An 18,426-nucleotide genomic window follows, 5' to 3' on the forward strand; every position below is an offset into this window, starting at 1 on the left:
GATAATACATAATTAATTCATATTGTGAACCTTGCTTTGACATGACCCTTTGCAACACTATGTGCACATATTTTCCAACTAGTACATCAATTGGGTGAAAATTACATGTACCCTTTTCAAAATATATACATGTATAACGAAAAAAACATATTTAATTAAATTATTATTAATTTTGTATATAGATGGTGGTCCATTTGAGTCTATAGCAGACTGACTTGGAGATGAGAAGCCGTGTAAGATAAGGAGGGAGAGAGAGAGAGAGAGAAAATATTCTCTACAGCTAGCTTTCTTTTTGGTGTTTTCCTCTTAGTTTTAAAGCAAGTGAACAAAGCTATTACCAAAACCAGTCCAATTTCTTGATCTGCAGCTCACACCAACCTCTCAATTCTTCTTATTTTCTTCAGTTTAATTTCATTGGATTATTATGTTTTTTTTTTGCACCAAATCTTTTGTTCTTTCTTGATTTTTAGTAGGTAGGAAAATTTGTCTCTCTGTTGTTTCTTCTTCTTGTTTTTGCTAGCTACCAATTCAGAACCCGCCATTTTTATACTTACAGAAGCTCAAACATGATGCATCAAAACCATGTCCATGGCCTTTCTGTTTCCTCCACCGTTAAAGGGTTTGTTCCTCCTCCTCCTCATCGTCACCAACAAACAGCTACCTCCAACCCTAACCCTAATCCAAACCCTAATAATAATCCTTCTGCAAATCCGGCTGCCAACAAGAAGAAGAGAAACCTCCCGGGAACCCCAGGTAATATACGTATGTGTATATATATATAGTGTCTTAATTTGATTTTTAACATTTTGACGAATTCTTTTGGGCATTGTTCATCTGGGTGATGGCAGATCCAGATGCAGAAGTGATTGCTTTATCTCCGAAATCTTTGATGGCGACGAACAGATTCATCTGCGAAATCTGCAACAAGGGTTTCCAAAGGGACCAGAACTTGCAGCTGCACAGGAGAGGGCACAACCTGCCATGGAAGCTGAGACAAAGAACGAACAAAGAAGTAGTGAGGAAGAAGGTGTATATATGCCCGGAGAAGAGCTGTGTACACCATGACCCCTCCAGAGCTCTGGGTGACCTAACGGGAATTAAGAAACATTATAGCAGAAAACATGGCGAGAAGAAATGGAAGTGTGAGAAATGTTCCAAGAAGTACGCTGTTCAGTCCGATTGGAAAGCTCATACTAAGATCTGTGGCACTAGAGAGTATAGATGTGACTGTGGCACCATCTTTTCCAGGTATTACATATGCATACACACACACACACACACACAAATGTATCAATTAGTGGTTGTCTGTGTTCATGTTTGAAACTTGTTTTCAATTGTGTTATAATTGGTGTTGGGTGTCTATAAATCACTTGTTGGTTAATAACTGTATGTATTTCTGCTCAAATATGTATATATATACATGTGTCATGAGTGCGTAAATGCAAATCAAATCTTTTCATATGATTAGTTTGTTGAAGAATTTAATGCCCACGTCAAAAGGATTTTCATGGGTATTTATATCTGAAATTAATGAAGTAATTTGTCAAATATATATATATGTATATATGTATGTATGTATGTGGCTTTACATATATGACAGAGTTTTGAAATGGGATATGGCTTTTTTGTGAATCTAATTACAGGAAGGACAGCTTTATCACACACAGAGCTTTCTGTGATGCTTTAGCTGAAGAAAGTGCAAGGTTCACTTCAGTTTCAACACTACCAATAAATTCAAATCTAATAATCAACAATCCCAATAATGCCCATGAAGATCCCCACCACCAATTCTCCTCAGTTTTCCGGCCAGAGTTGGCCGCCGGAGCCGGCAGCTCAGAGCTCCTAACTAGTTCAAATGGGCAAAAGCCAAGACTTTCTCTTTGGCTCCATCAACAAAACGCTTTCTCCGAGCAACTACCTCCAGTTGCGCCGATGAACGTTTTTGGGTCGTCCCAGTGGGTCGAAAAATACCCGGAAGGATCATTTACAGGATCCAATCTCTCCATGTCGCCGTTGCCAAGATCAGACCAGAAAGTGGATCAGCTGGAAGAAGACAACAAGGGAAATATTAATCTGTATAATTCGAATAATAATAATCATCATCAGAGCATCCAGCAAGCTTACATGTCAGCCACTGCACTTTTACAGAAGGCAGCCCAAATGGGATCTACAAGAAGCTGCAACTCATCACCATTGAATATAACTTCTGGGTTTGGATTAATGAGCTCCTCGTCTCTGTCGAATCCCGGGAACAAGTTCGTCAAGAATCATAGTATAATAAACGATCAAAATCTGAGTGAACTATTGGCGAGTTCATTGCCTCAAGCTTCAACTCAGTCAGCCATTGTTAAAGAAGCATCGACATTGTTGGGTACTGCCGGTTTAAACTCACATCCATTCGTCAGTACTTCATCAATACCCAAGAGCTTGGACAGTCTTTTCATGGCGGATCATAATAATCAGAGGCAGATTAATTCAGCAGCACAAAAATACGGGAGTTCCAATGAAGTTGATCAAGAGAGTTTAACCAGAGATTTTCTGGGTGTAGGAGGTGAATCCAGTAGATCTCCATTCTTGCACCAGGAGCTAGCCAGGTTTGCTCCAATGGGTAATCCAGCTATGGATCATCACCTGAGTCAGTAGTGGCCATCATTAACAAGACGGCATTCGCATAAACAAAGGTAAGATCATATATATATATATATAAAAGATCCTCGTTGGCGTATAAGAGATTCATGAAGATGGCCATGGTTGCCAGAATACGTATAGATGAAATATTCAGGAGAGCATTAAATCAAGAAGAGGGAGTGATTTATCCGAGTTGAAACGTCTGGGAAGTAAGCAAAGTGAGTCAACTCGGTCAGGAAACACAGAAAAAGAGATGAGAGAACGAGAGAGAGAGAGAGAGAGAGAGGGAAGTTGTGAGATTTGTGAATGGTGGTCAGAAGGGTAGGGGGCCACTGCATGGTGGAAGAGACTTAACAAAAAGAGCCATGAAGATGATGGGACCCGCCATGCATGTAGTTTGCAGTTTGTAGTTTTTATTTTAATTTTTAAATTTTTTTTTGGGGTTAAATTTTAAATTTATATATTTTTTTTTTAAGAAAAGGGAAATTATGGTTAGGCTAAAAGTACGGTGACCACTTGTCACTGCCTTTTTTCCCCCTCACGGCCCACCATACTCTGACGGCTGTGATCAAATGTCTTTCATAGTGGATTTGAATAAAAAGCGGCTTTCGTCCTGTATATTTTTGCTTCTCAAAAGTATAGTACAATGTAGGTTAATCTATTTTTTTTTTATATAAAAAATAAAAATTTTGTTTTCATAAATTATTATTATATTGATAATTATAAGCTACTAAAATTTGAATTTTTGAGCCCTATTCATTATTAATTTGTTAAAAATTATTGGGTATCAATTGCTTATTTTATTTTCAATAATTTTTTTTGTATCTAAAAAGCTTAGGATTTTGTAATTTTTGTGAGTCTAATTTATTGAAATTATGTAAAATAAAATAAAAGAATTATAAATTTCTAAAATAATAAATAAAAATACTGAAAATTGAACACTTATTAAATGAGTCGTTCAGAATCTATACTTTACCATATTACATATTTAGTGTTTTAATAAATTATCAACAATAATTCAGTCTTACATCATATCTATAATTGTCTTCAACGGTCTCTGAAATTATAAACCCTATTTTATATTCATTAACATCTATTGACTTTCCATATCATTCTATTGTAAATAAATAATCTTAACACATTTAGTTTTGTCTTGAAATTATGTAATAATGGAAATAGCTACCATTCATGTATTCGGCGTACTTTAAGTTTTAAATGGTACACCCTGTATACTACGTTTGAGCAACTCTCTCAGTAACTAAGAGACCCGAATATGAAAAATTAGATATCATACTATCAAGTTTTAAAAAATAGTATGATAAAATAAAAAATATTAATAAAAATTTATGAATAAAGGTGTAAAGATCCGGAACTTAAATGGGAACATGATCATAAATTAAATGTAGAACCGTATAATAACGTTGGTGTTTATATTGCTTACACATAAATTAGCAATAGAGCTATAGAATGTCTCTTTCACGACGGTTCATAAAACAACGTAATAACATATGAAAATAGTAAATAAGTGTTGTAGGGAGGTTAACCTCAAGTAGTTCTTAATAGGATCCGGAGGGACACTTACTCACAGCCCTCGTGCTAATCAATATCTGGATATTGATTATTTTTATATGAAATGATTAATAGATGAAGGGGTGAGTTACACTAACTCAATAAGAATATCACACTACTCACCGATACATAAACTGAATGTTGGTAAAAATCATAAAAACAACTAATTAGGTTCTTAATTTAACTAAATTTATTTATCATAAGAAAATTATTTATTGCATACTTACCGTTGCGAAATTTTCAAAATTGACCTATAAAGACAATAACTCAAATAACATTATGATATCATATTAAAGTATGTAAGAACAATAACTTTTCCTTTTTTATTTTGCTTACTAGTATCTCTGGGGGTCCATAGGGGTGTTCCACTATACGTGAACCTAATATATAAAATTGTCAACTACCTGGTCATTCCCAAACTCCATTCGATATGAGCGCCAAAAATACCGTCCATTTATACCCCGTTCGGTGTTAGGTAACATTCACGGTAGAGTTCTCTATGTATCCAGTCCATCCACCATCTTTCAGAATATCCAGTAAGACAAACACTCATTAATTTACATAACCAAGCTATTTCTCATTTGCATATTAATTTCAAATTTCACAAATCAACCGTAAATCATACAATACAAGCAATATATGTATCAATGAAATACAACTGAATTATTCAACAATTCCAGTATTTTATTGTGTATTAAAGCTGTAAAATTAAATAATAAGTTAAACATAACAAATAAATAACTAATTGGTTTTGACTTCATTAGTGACCTGTAATCATTCTTAAAGTTTTCTAAATTTCACAAAATACCATATTATTGATTATTAAACTTCAACTCCATAACAGAAAATAAATTGATGGATTCTTACCTGAATCGGTATCCGAAACACCGAACTTTTTACTGTGCCTACTGGCGGTCCCCAGAGATTAAAACACGCTTCATGTACATAAAAATATCTCAAAAAATCAAAATTAGTGTTAAAAATCATTTTCAGCCAATTTTAGGGTTATGGAGCGACGACACCGTTGTGTTTAGGGGACGACACTACCTCTTGCGGCAATTGTTTGCCTCGGCCTAGCTGTTTTCAGTCAGTTTTGGCCGGTTTCGACCAACTTTATGCATATTATTGCAAAAAACTACGTTACGGGGTCTCGGTTGGTCGAAAAAATTAGAAGACAAAAATCTACCGGTGGTAGAGTTTTCTGGGTACGGCAGCTTTGCCGACTCACCTTCATGACTAGGATTTTTTCTTCGATCAATATGTAAAAGACATAACAATGAATACAACAGTAAAAAAATTGTACGAAACGGAAAACAGAAAGGGGTTCATCGGAGGAGGTTACAGGTTTTGCCCGCACAGCTCCGCCGGGCTTTATCCGCGATTTTCGATTAACTCACTGTTTGTTTTGCTCCGATATGGTCATAAGGGTGCTCGAAATCGAATTCCGAGCAAGTAAGAGAATTTTTACCTTTCTTAATGGTCGGAGGTGACTCCGGTGCAGCGAAAATCGACGGTCAGAGGTAGTTCCAGTGCGGCGAAAATCGGTGGTCGGCTCCCTTTTCTGGTGACTGGTTCTTCTTTTCCGGTAAGAGGATGCAAAATATTTATATTTATCTCGCGTTAATCTGGACTATTTATCTTATTTGATCTCGACCGTTCGATCGCGCCTAATGAAAAAAGTTCATTGTGTTTGATCTCGATCATCCGATCACGTTTAAGGGAGAAACGGATTAGGACCGTCCATGCGCGGGGGATCGCTTCTTGGTCGTCCAATCGCGAGGCATACGGATCGCCAACGTGGCCTCCCGCGTGGCATCGAATCAGCGCGCCTTGCCACACGGCGCGCTATGATTCGTCGAGATCGCTGACTAGGCGGTCCTACATGGTCAAATTTTTTTTATTTGTATTCTGACCCCCAGTTTTTGAGTTTTCTTTCAAAAACACATTCTGAACCCAAATTTTTACTATTTTTTCTCAAAATTATTTTCAATTTCATTCATAACTTATTTTTTTTCATAATTTTACATTAAATTAAGATTTATTAATTTCAAAATTAGATTTTTTATGCATTTTAGAATGTTAAAATTAATTTCGAACTAAATTTCGAATCTAGATATTACAAAAGGTGAGTCACTTGAACTTCTCCATTCTCTAAATGGGTTTGATTCATGTTCTAATTTTATAGAACAAAAATAAGAGTATAAAATAAATTGTAGATATAAATTTAAATTAAAATTACATCATAATCATAAGTTAATACTAGTTTTAACTTGAATTAAATATTTTTTATTATTATCTCAACATACACAAATAAAAATAAAAATTTATAATTGTAGAATTATGTAGCACCCGGAAAGGAGGGAAAAAAAAAAAAGGGGGCCACGTCAGCAGCCACGTCAGCAGGCCCGGTCAGCAGTTCCGGCCAACCAGGGCCTGCCACGTGGCAAGATCGCGTCACTCCGAAAGGAGCCACGTTGGCGATCCGCGTGGGTGCGATCCGACGGCCCAGATCAATCGCGCGATCGGACGGCCCAGATTCAAACGCACGGACGGTCCAGATTCAATCAAAAACGAACGGCCCAGATTAAAACGAAATGAACGGCTGTGATCAAAAGGCAAGGGGTTATAAATAGAACCCACACACCAGACCACAAACCCTAGCCGCCAGCCGCTCGCCGGAGAAGACGAACCAGAGGCCGACCGCCGCCACCCGCCGCCACTCGCCGCCGCACCGGGGAAATTTCCGACCGCCGATCGAGGTAAATTTCATACCCCCGACTCGTTTTTCCCCACTGATTCCTCCTATGGCCAAATCGAAGCCGAAATCCCGGCCAAACGGCCGGAATACGCGGCCGAAGCCCAGCGGCGCCGCCGCGCCCCCTCTCGGTTTTTGCCTCCGACGAGGCCCTTCCCGGCCTCCGTTCGATGTAATTTTTATATCACCGTGATCACCATTCTTTTCTCTACAGGTTGACCGAAGCCAAATCACCAAAACACGAACCTCGCCGGAGAGTCGCCGTACCCGAGAGCGCCGCCGCCGGTAAGCTCCGCTTTTCCGTGATTTTTTGGCCCCCCGAGGGCCCTAGGGTTGTTTTATGACAAGGACCAATGCGAGTGTGGCCGAATTCGGCCGAAAACGGCCGAAAACAGTCAACCCGAGGCGACTCGCCGCCGCCAGCGGCGGCGCCGTCGCCGGAGCACGGCGGAGCCGCCGTGCCGGAGTTGCGATTTGGGCCGAAAGAGGCCCTGGGCCTAATTTGGATTTTTTTTGGAACACGTGCAGGTACTGTTAGTGTGTTTCAGTTCCCCGGGAAAAATTCAGGGAAAATTAGGGACAGCCTGCAGGCGCACTGTGAATCGTATTCGGATCCCGAAAACAAGTAAGGACCCCTCACCCTATTTCCTATCACGGTATTAAAGTTCAAAATGATAAAACAGTATTTCTTGTATTAACGAATGTGTGAAATTGCTTAAGGTAGCTAATGGAGCCCGAGTCTAGTGTGATTGGTGGTTTACTGTTATTTGGCATGTTTACAGCTTTAAATGCAAAATGAGGTTTGATGTGTTTATTTTACAGATTTGTGTGCATTTACTACGTTTTTATTAATCATGGGTTGAATGACTGAAAAACCGATACTGTATGTTGTCTGTTTGGCATGAATTACTGTTTGCTTGTTTGTATGTGAATTGATGATGCTGATTGAGAAAAAGAAAAATGAAAGGTTGTGTAGACTGATAATTGTATCATGGGTCAGCCTGACTAGATATCTTGGGAGATGGTGGACGGACCGGGTCCGTAGGGAACCCTACCGGGATTGTGGTCTCACATACCGGATGGGGTATGGAGATCTTATGGTTTTGGCGCCCATACCGGACGGGGTATGGGGACGGCCCGTTTCACCCTCATACCGGACGGGGTATTGAGGTTCATGGTTTTGGCGCCCATACCGGACGGGGTATGGGGACGGCCCTGGAAACTGATTATGAATGTTAAAGATTAACGGGTAGCGGAACCCCTATGGACCCCCACGGATACTAGTAGGCTGGTAAATGAGAAAAGAGATATGTTGTACAATGATTGAATTACAAGAGGCGTGATAAGTGTTATGTTTTACAGCTTAGATTATTCAATGATTATGATGATGTTATTGTTTTTCTCATATTGTTTTCATAAATTCCACCAAGGTAAGTGGATGGTAAAGGTTTTCATGTTAATAAACGAGTTTGTTGTAAATTATGCTCCATTGGTCTTTTTGTGGTTTTCTACCCACCTTTATCTCCGTGACGGTGAGATATCGTGATGTTCTTACTGGGCTAGTGTAGCTCACTCCTTAATTAACCATTTCAGATCAGGAAGACATGGTTCCCGAGCCCGTTCCGCAGGAGGACGACGAAGGGGATGCCTAGAGACTCTGTAGTCATACGCATAGTTTATTTTCGAGTTTTCTTTCTTAGTTAGTTTAACCTTTTATATTTTAAGTACGTTTTTTGGTTTTTCGTGTAAGGGATGTTAACTGAAATTTTGATCTCGCTTCCGCATTCGATATATTTAAATACTCATTTCTTTTTTAATATTTTCCGGGGCGTTACAGTTGGTATCAGAGCCGCATTTCCTCGGACCCATCCCTTACACTATAGTCCTTTAAAGAAATACTCACCGATTGGTCGTTACTCAACCATTCCTTGTAAATGCAAGTACACAGAAATGAGGAGAGGAAGGCCCCCACTAAACCGAGCGGCCCAAGATAATTCGCTTCGGGAGGATTTGGACAGATTATATGAGATGGTGGAAGCTCTCGTAGCTGCTCAGCGAAGGCAAGAGGAGAGAAGGGAGTTACCCGGACCTCCTCCGCTAGCGCAGGTTGAGCCCCCGTTACAGCAGGCTGATCCCGAGCCACCCCGGCAGGAGCCTGTTCCTCCACAGTACCACCCGGCACCACAGCCGCGGTACGACCCGGTACCACAGCCACAGTACCAACAGGTACCGCCACAGCACATTCCAGTGCCCCCACCCCATCAGCAGGCGCCACCACAGGGTCCCCCAGTTCACCCTCAGCCGGCCCCAGTCCCTCTACCTCGGGACCCCGCTCCCTCCTTGATCGACCCCGGCTTCATAGAGAGGTACAGGAGACTGAACCCTTCTACTTTTTCAGGGGGATCCTCTTTCGAAGAGGCCCAATACTGGCTGGCGGAGACTGAGAGAGCCTTTGAGACCTTGGGAGTAATTCCTGAGCAGAGGGCTGCCATTGCCTCCTACATGCTGGTAGGGGAAGCAGTACGCTGGTGGGAGCTCAAGCGGGCCACCCTGCCTGTACCAGTTACTTGGGAGCAGTTCCTAGCGGCTTTCCATGCGGAGTATCTCCCTAAACACATCCAACATTTAAAGGAAATGGAATTTGCTCAGTTGGTCCAGGGTAATATGACAGTGTCGGAATATGCTCGCAAGTTCCTGGAGCTGGGCCGACATGCCCCGGAGACATTGTTGGATGAGGGCCGAAAGGCCAGGAAATTCCAGTGGGGTCTCCGCCCGGCGATCAGACAGCACTTGTTGGTGATGGAGCTCGAGACATATTCGGCAGTCCTGGCAAAGGCGCAGATCATAGAAAGGAGCTTCGACACCCGCCCTCAGCTAGCGGGAAGTTCCCGACCTTCAGCCCCGCTCCGCAGGCCAGCGCCTACCATGCCTGTCCAACCCAGCAAGAGACCCAGGCCTGCCGCTCAGGGCCCTCCTCAGGCTATGGGGGCAGCTCGTGGGAAGATCTGCCAGTACTGCGGCAGGGATCATGGGGACCGACCCTGCTACCGCCTCAACAACACCTGTCGCATATGCGGCAGTGCCCAGCACTATGCGAGGGAGTGTCCTAGGAACCAGAATCAAGGGAGGCCTCCAATCCAGGGCAGAGTTTACAACCTTACCCAGAAGGATGCCGATGCAGACCCGGACGTGGTACATGGTAAACCCAAGAAGGAAGTTTGTATCCAAGAGATTCCAGTAGTCCGAGACTTTCCAGACGTATTTCCGGATGAACTGCCTGGTCTACCAGGGGACAGAGAGGTCGAGTTCACCATAGACTTACAGCCAGGAACCCAACCCATCTCGGTAGCTCCTTACCGAATGAGCCGCATCGAGATGGAAGAGCTAAGGAAACAAATCACTGAGCTACAAAACAGTGGCTTCATTAGACACAGCATTTCCCCATGGGGTGCCGGGGTTACTTTTGCAAAGAAAGGAGATGGAACGTTGAGACTGTGTATTGATTATAGAAGGATAAACAAGGTAACAATTAAAAACAAGTACCCTCTCCCCCGGATTGATGACCTTTTCGATCAGTTGCAGGGTGCACAGGTCTTTTCTAAAATAGATCTACGATCAGGTTACCATCAGGTAAAAGTGAGAGCAGAAGACATCCCCAAGACGGCATTCCGAACCAGGTACGGACACTATGAGTTCCTGGTTATGCCGTTTGGGCTAACCAACGCCCCGGCCATCTTTATGGATCTAATGAACAGAATCTTCAGAGAGTTCTTGGATAAATTTGTCATCGTGTTCATCGATGATATCTTAGTCTACTCAAAAAGTAGAGAAGAACATGTTCATCATCTTGCCCAAGTCCTCCAGGTACTCAGGGAAAAGAAGTTGTATGCAAAGTTGAGCAAGTGTGGATTTTGGCTCGAGCAAACCGCCTTCCTAGGACATGTTATATCGAAGGAAGGGGTGTCGGTGAACCCCGAAAAGGTTGAAGCGGTACTTGGTTAGAAAAGGCTGACAACAGTTAAGGAAATTCGCAGTTTCCTAGGGATGGCGGGTTATTACCGCCGGTTTGTCGAAGGGTTCTCCAGTCTAGCGGCCCCTCTAACCCGACTCACAAAGAAGAATGCAAAGTTTGATTGGAATGAGAACTGCGAAAGGAGTTTTTCAGAATTGAAGAAGCGACTGACTACTGCACCCGTGCTGGCTCTACCGAGTGGATCAGGAGGGTATACAGTTTATAGTGATGCCTCCTATCTGGGCCTGGGTTGTGTCCTGATGCAGCATGGAAAGGTTATAGCATATGGGTCTAGACAGCTAAAGAATCATGAGAAGAATTATCCTACCCATGACTTGGAGCTTGCCGCAATCATACACGCCTTGAAAATCTAGCGCCATTATTTGTATGGAGAGACCTTTCAGATCTACACCGATCATAAGAGTTTGAAGCACATCTTCACTCAGAAGGATCTCAACATGCGTCAGAGAAGGTGGATGGAACTCCTCAAGGACTATGATTGTGACATCCTATACCATCCAGGTAAGGGCAACGTAGTAGCCGATGCCCTCAGTAGGAAGAGTGCAGGCACCCTAGCCCATCTGATGGTTTCGGAATGCAGGTCCATTGGGGCTACGCAGCAGGTTCGACTGCAAGATCTGAAGAGGGCCACATGTTTGAGCCACCTAGCAGTCCAACCCGAGTTAATCCAAAGAATAAAGGAAGCCCAGTCAATCGACCCCGCCCTAGTAAACCGCAAGAAGGATGCAGAACAGGGAGTGAACTCAGAATTTCAGATCTCTGCCGACGGATTGATTCGTTTCAAGGACAGAATGTGTGTCCCAGACGACAATGAATTAAAAAGAGACATCATGACAGAGTCCCATAGTTCAAGGTTCGCCATGCATCCAGGAAGTACAAAAATGTACCAAACTATGCGACCCCGATTCTGGTGGAATGGGATGAAGAGAGATATAGCCGACTTTGTATCTAAGTGCTTGGTATGTCAGCAGGTCAAAGCAGAACATCAACGCCCAGGGGGGTTGCTTCAGCCTTTACCGATTCCAGAATGGAAGTGGGAACACATCACCATGGACTTCGTATCGGGACTACCCAAGGCACGATCGGGACACGATGCCATATGGGTAATTGTTGACCGACTCACTAAGTCTTCCCACTTCCTGGCCATCAGAATGACTGATTCGTTGGACAAGTTGGCAAGAATGTATGTCCGGGAAATAGTCAGACTGCATGGGGTCCCAGTAACAGTGGTATCCGACAGGGATCCCATATTCACTTCTCGGTTTTGGAATAGTTTCCAGCAAGCTATGGGAACAAAGCTGTCCCTCAGTACTGCCTTCCACCCCCAAACCGATGGACAATCAGAGAGGACAATCCGTACGCTGGAGGATATGCTCCGAGCTTGTGTCCTTGACTCCGGAGGCCATTGGGACGACCATCTACCCCTGATAGAGTTTGCCTACAACAACAGTTACCAAGCAAGCATCGGCATGGCCCTATACGAGGCGCTATACGGGCGTCCGTGCAGGTCACCGATTTGTTGGGAGGAAGTGGGCGATAGAAGATTGTTTGGCCCGGATTTAGTGGAAGAAACCACGTCCAAGATAGTTAAGATCAAGAAGAACATCCAGACAGCTCAGAGTAGGCAAAAGAGCTATGCTGATACCCGGAGGAGAGACCTGGCCTTTGAGAAAGGTGACCGTGTGTTTCTTAAAGTCACCCCCTTCAAAGGAATTAGTAGGTTCGGCAGAAGGGGAAAATTAAACCCCAGATACATTGGACCCTTTGAAATCTTAGACAAGATTGGTACCACTGCCTACAGAGTTGCACTGCCCCCTGAGCTCTCCCGGGTTCACAATGTGTTTCATGTATCTATGCTGCGCAAGTACAATCCGGACCCTTCTCATGTCGTGGCTCATGAACCGCTTTCACTCCGAGAGGACTTGTCTTATGAAGAAGTACCGGTCAGTATCACGGACCGAGAAAGCAGAATACTCCGTAACCGGGAAATATCATTTGTAAAAGTCTTGTGGCAGAACCACACGCCTAGGGAGGCGACTTGGGAGCTGGAATCAGAATTTAGGGCCCAATATCCTCATCTGTTTGATCAAGAGTAATGAGGCAAATTTGGGGACCAAATTTCTTTATGGGGGGGAGAGTTGTAGCACCCGGAAAGGAGGAAAAAAAAAAAAAAAAAAAAGGGCCACGTCAGCAGCCACGTCAGCAGGCCCGGTCAGCAGTCCCGGCCAACCAGGGCCTGCCACGTGACAAGATCGCGTCACTCCGAAAGGAGCCACGTTGGCGATCCGCGTGGGTGCGATCCGACGGCCCAGATCAATCGCGCGATCGGACGGCCCAGATTCAAACGCACGGACGGCCCAGATTCAATCAAAAACGAACGGCCCAGATTAAAACGAAATGAACGGCTGTGATCAAAAGGCAAGGGGTTATAAATAGAACCCCCACACCAGACCACAAACCCTAGCCGCCAGCCGCTCGCCGGAGAAGACGAACCAGAGGCCGACCGCCGCCACCCGCCGCCACTCGCCGCCGCACCGGGGAAATTTCCGACCGCCGATCGAGGTAAATTTCATACCCCCGACTCGTTTTTCCCCACTGATTCCTCCTATGGCCAAATCGAAGCCGAAATCCCGGCCAAACGGCCGGAATACGCGGCCGAAGCCCAGCGACGCCGCCGCGCCCCCTCTCGGTTTTTTCCTCCGACGAGGCCCTTCCCGGCCTCCGTTCGATGCAATTTTTATATCACCGTGATCACCATTCTTTTCTCTACAGGTTGACCGAAGCCAAATCACCAAAACACGAACCTCGCCGGAGAGTCGCCGTACCCGAGAGCGCCGCCGCCGGTAAGCTCCGCTTTTCCGTGATTTTTTGGCCCCCCGAGGGCCCTAGGGTTGTTTTCTGACAAGGACCAATGCGAGTGTGGCCGAATTCGGCCGAAAACGGCCGAAAACAGTCAACCCGAGGCGACTCGCCGCCGCCAGCGGCGGCGCCGTCGCCGGAGCACGGCGGAGCCGCCGTGCCGGAGTTGCGATTTGGGCCGAAAGAGGCCGTGGGCCTAATTTGGATTTTTTTTGGAACACGTGCAGGTACTGTTAGTGTGTTTCAGTTCCCCGGGAAAAATTCAGGGAAAATTAGGGACAGCCTGCAGGCGCACTGTGAATCGTATTCGGATCCCGAAAACAAGTAAGGACCCCTCACCCTATTTCCTATCACGGTATTAAAGTTCAAAATGATAAAACAGTATTTCTTGTATTAACGAATGTGTGAAATTGCTTAAGGTAGCTAATGGAGCCCGAGTCTAGTGTGATTGGTGGTTTACTGTTATTTGGCCTGTTTACAGCTTTAAATGCAAAATGAGGTTTGATGTGTTTATTTTACATATTTGTGTGCATTTACTAAGTTTTTATTAATCATGGGTTGAATGACTGAAAAACCGATACTGTATGTTGTCTGTTTGGCATGAATTACTGTTTGCTTGTTTGTATGTGAATTGATGATGCTGATTGAGAAAAAGGAAAATGAAAGGTTGTGTAGACTGATAATTGTATCATGGGTCAGCCTGACTAGATATCTTGGGAGATGGTGGACGGACCGGGTCCGTAGGGAACCCTACCGGGATTGTGGTCTCACATACCGGATGGGGTATGGAGATCTTATGGTTTTGGCGCCCATACCGGACGGGGTATGGGGACGGCCCGTTTCACCCTCATACCGGACGGGGTATTGAGGTTCATGGTTTTGGCGCCCATACCGGACGGGGTATGGGGACGGCCCTGGAAACTGATTATGAATGTTAAAGATTAACGGGTAGCGGAACCCCTATGGACCCCCACGGATACTAGTAGGCTGGTAAATGAGAAAAGAGATATGTTGTACAATGATTGAATTACAAGAGGCGTGATAAGTGTTATGTTTTACAGCTTAGATTATTCAATGATTATGATGATGTTATTGTTTTTCTCATATTGTTTTCATAAATTCCACCAAGGTAAGTGGATGGTAAAGGTTTTCATGTTAATAAACGAGTTTGTTGTAAATTATGCTCCATTGGTCTTTTTGTGGTTTTCTACCCACCTTTATCTCCGTGACGGTGAGATATCGTGATGTTCTTACTGGGCTAGTGTAGCTCACTCCTTAATTAACCATTTCAGATCAGGAAGACATGGTTCCCGAGTCCGTTCCGCAGGAGGACGACGAAGGGGATGCCTAGAGAATCTGTAGTCATACGCATAGTTTATTTTTGAGTTTTCTTTCTTAGTTAGTTTAACCTTTTATATTTTAAGTACGTTTTTTGGTTTTTCGTGTAAGGGATGTTAACTGAAATTTTGATCTCGCTTCCGCATTCGATATATTTAAATACTCATTTCTTTTTTAATATTTTCCGGGGCGTTACAAATTAAAAATATGAAATTAACTTATCAAATGATGCATAAAATAATAAATATGACTAATCATGCATATTAATTAACATCAAAAAATTAGATTAGTTAAAATTAAATAGAAATATATACGTAATTAAATAAATACATTTTTATTATTAATTAACTTTCTCTTGTTTTGACTTTTTGTTTCACAAAATGGTTGACTCGAATCGTGCCACATAAACAAAGTCAACGTACAGGAGGAGTGTATGAAGACCAATGTGTAGTTTCCTTTTCGTCGTTATCGTTATGAGAATGATAGCCGTAATTTTTAGTTTAAAAAATAATTCAATTTATTTGAAAATATTAACTTTATGGTAAATTAATTTTTTTTATAAAAAATGTATATTTGGATTGAAAATTAAAATTTTAAAGTACGTTTCTAATTTTGATATTATTTATCTGCGTTATTATTTATATTTTTAATTAAAAAAACATATAATATTTAAAAAATATAAATTACAAACATACTTGAATTTTAAGATATAAAAATTCTAGTAACATTTGAAATAAAATATTAAAAAACGTCAATAATTAAGAATTATTTTCTGTTGTCAAAAAAATAAATATTGTTTTTGTAATTTTAGTTTTTTAAAATATTATTTTATATTATATTTTAAATTAATTTTTGTAATGAGAAAAAAGTTAATACTTAAAAGTTGAAAGTGGTAATTAGTCATTTATTAAGTGGGGCCAAAGTGAAAAACTCATCTGGCTGTAGTGATTTTGAAAGGCAAAGAGTCTCTTTGCCTTTGGAGAAAAAGAAAGGCTAACTATTGGGGAAATAATTGATCATTAGATACAAAAGGATGCTTTATAGATTTTCTTTATATATATATATATATATATATTAGTATATTGATATGTATATATAGGAATATAATTTTAAAAAATTAAAAAGTTGGCACAAATTTATTTGGAGATAGGATGAGATATATGTATAGATACAAATTTTCTCGTAATTAAGCTAAATATTTGGATAGATCACAAAAATATATATTAAATGGTCAATCATTATCCATAAAAAAAATGCAGTACAATACTAAAATATCCAATTTCACAGAGAAAAATATTAAAAAATAAATTCAAAATTACATTCAAGCTGAAAGAAAATTGAAAAAAAATGTAAATTAAAAAATACAAGATTTTTTTTTTCTTCCAAAAAATAGACCTTAAAAACATTGACCGACTCTTGCATTAAAAACATTGACCGAACCGGAGAGACCACGTGGCAACATGATTTGCAAAGCACTCACCTCACCCACCCGCTTGACCATCATCACCACCGTCAATGGATCACCACCGTCCATCAAATCATGCATATCACCACGCCAAATGGACCCCGCCGCTAATATATTTTTTTTTTTTTTTTTTTTTTTCGTTACAAATAAAATCCTGCAAAAACACCAATAAATCCAAACAACACGACCCTGTGCATGGAACTAATAAGACTCACGGCGCCAGCAACATCCGCCGAATCACTAGGCTCCGCCGCCACTTTCTTCTTCTTCTTCTTCTCCTCAGTCTTATCCGGTGCCGGAGCCGGCGCCGGCGGCCTGGGATCAAAGATCTGTACGGGTTTAAGAACTTGGTCGATCTGATAAATCGCGACCTGCCCATCACTATAAACAGTTCCAGAAACGCTAGTGTTCGTCAACCCAGACGTTAAATTCACACTATTCCCCGTAGTGGTCACATTAAGAGGAAAATGATCGTCTCCGCTGTCTCCAGCTTCCGTCCTCAACGGATTACTAACAGTCTGGAAACCTTGGGAGGATATAAAAGTAGGGATCATATGGAACTGAACCAGCTCCGACTGTTGCTGGCTTGTCAAGGTGTTGAGAGTTCCGGCTTTGAGGCTAGAGAAGGCGTTGTCGCTAGGAGCGAAGATGGTCATACCGTTGTTGGAGTTGTTGAGCTCGCCGATGAGGCGGTCAGACTCGCCGGTAGCCTTGAGTAGCCGGATGAGGGTGGTGAATTGACCGGCTTTTTCGAGGATCTTGGTGACGTTTGTGGGGCCGGGAGGTGCCGGGGCGACGGCGGGAGTTTGGGATAGGGTTTTGGTGGAGTGGAGGAGGAGGAAGAAGAGGATGGAGAGAGTGAAAGGAAGAGTGTTTTTGTGGATGGTCGCCATTGTTGGATGAGTAAGAAATGGGAGTGTTACAGAAAGTGTTTGATGAAATGGGAGAGAGGAAGGAAGGGTTTTATTGATGAGTGAGGAAGAGGTAGGTGAAGTGTGAAGTTTCAGTTAGCAAAACCTTAGCTGTTATGATTATGGAAAGGTACAGGGTAATCATAAGGGTTAGCTAGAGGAGAAAAAGATTGGTATGATTCTCTAATTTGTGATTAGTGAAATTATTTAATATTATATTCTTATTTTAGTAATGGATTTTTTATTTTTTAATTGATTTTGGTTTATTCCAAGTTTTATAAAATATGAATAAGAATTTGTATAAATATGATAAAAAAAAAAGTTAGAAAGAAGATAAAATTTTAATTTTTAGTTAATTTTATATTTAATTTAAATTGGGTATTTTTACTATTTGTTCTTAGCATGTGAGGATATAAATTTATCATTGTGAAATTATATACACATATATATATGTAAATTTGATTCAATTATACATTAAATTTATAAGTTTTATATATCAATAACTAAGATTTATTAATTTGAAATAAAATAAAATTAGATCTAATTACTTGTTAAATACAATTTTCTTGTGTAATATTATGTTAAATAATTAATTCTAAGGGATTTACCATTTTACTTTGTGATGCACAAATTTATTTGACTCAAAAACTTGTATAAAGAAACAAAACACTTTGTAAGGGAAACATGGATTAAGCACAAGGTCACTAGATCTTTCTTTTAGAGAAATTTAAATAAAATAATCACACAATATTTAAGATTCGATTTGGAAAACTTTAGTTAAGTAATTATTTGAGATTAATTATTTATATAAACCCATCATGAAAAGAAAATAATATAATATATTATATCTACATATAAAACTAGATTG

The 18,426-nt window shown here is 41.4% G+C and overlaps 2 protein-coding genes and 1 long non-coding RNA gene across 3 annotated transcripts; 2 read left to right on the forward strand and 1 right to left on the reverse strand.

Annotated features, from left to right (window-relative positions):
- Window positions 1–201: 201 nt before the first annotated feature.
- LOC110806457 (zinc finger protein JACKDAW) lies at window positions 202–3,246 on the forward strand. Its single transcript, XM_088214450.1, has 3 exons — window positions 202–753; window positions 849–1,248; window positions 1,644–3,246. Exons 1-3 carry the CDS (start codon window positions 567–569, stop codon window positions 2,641–2,643), a joined length of 1,587 nt encoding a protein of 528 aa, XP_088070576.1. The 5' UTR covers window positions 202–566; the 3' UTR covers window positions 2,644–3,246.
- A 9,278-nt stretch (window positions 3,247–12,524) lies between these two features.
- LOC148269015 (uncharacterized) lies at window positions 12,525–15,232 on the forward strand. The gene is made up of 3 exons (XR_015817393.1): window positions 12,525–13,828; window positions 14,072–14,168; window positions 15,137–15,232. It is a non-coding gene; the product is annotated as an uncharacterized LOC148269015 (long non-coding RNA).
- Window positions 15,233–16,380: 1,148 nt separating this feature from the next.
- On the reverse strand, window positions 16,381–17,694 carry FLA12 (FASCICLIN-like arabinogalactan-protein 12). The gene has a single exon (XM_022031342.2). It carries the CDS (start codon window positions 17,538–17,540, stop codon window positions 16,788–16,790), a length of 753 nt encoding a protein of 250 aa, XP_021887034.1. The 5' UTR covers window positions 17,541–17,694; the 3' UTR covers window positions 16,381–16,787.
- Between the last annotated feature and the right edge of the window lie 732 nt (window positions 17,695–18,426).

This window comes from Carica papaya, chromosome 2, assembly GCF_054855325.1.
Source record: "Carica papaya isolate Zhongbai chromosome 2, ASM5485532v1, whole genome shotgun sequence".
NCBI lineage: Eukaryota > Viridiplantae > Streptophyta > Magnoliopsida > Brassicales > Caricaceae > Carica > Carica papaya.

What these genes read in the sequence shown, in the direction of transcription:
- LOC110806457 (XM_088214450.1), top strand. Translation starts at nt 567, where the DNA reads ATGATGCATCAAAACCATGTCCATGGCCTTTCTGTTTCCTCCACCGTT. An exon ending in AAACCTCCCGGGAACCCCAG is followed by an intron (nt 754 to 848) that starts GTAATATACGTA and finishes GGGTGATGGCAG; the next exon opens with ATCCAGATGCAGAAGTGATT. An exon ending in TGTGGCACCATCTTTTCCAG is followed by an intron (nt 1,249 to 1,643) that starts GTATTACATATG and finishes ATCTAATTACAG; the next exon opens with GAAGGACAGCTTTATCACAC.
- FLA12 (XM_022031342.2), bottom strand. Translation starts at nt 17,540, where the DNA reads ATGGCGACCATCCACAAAAACACTCTTCCTTTCACTCTCTCCATCCTC.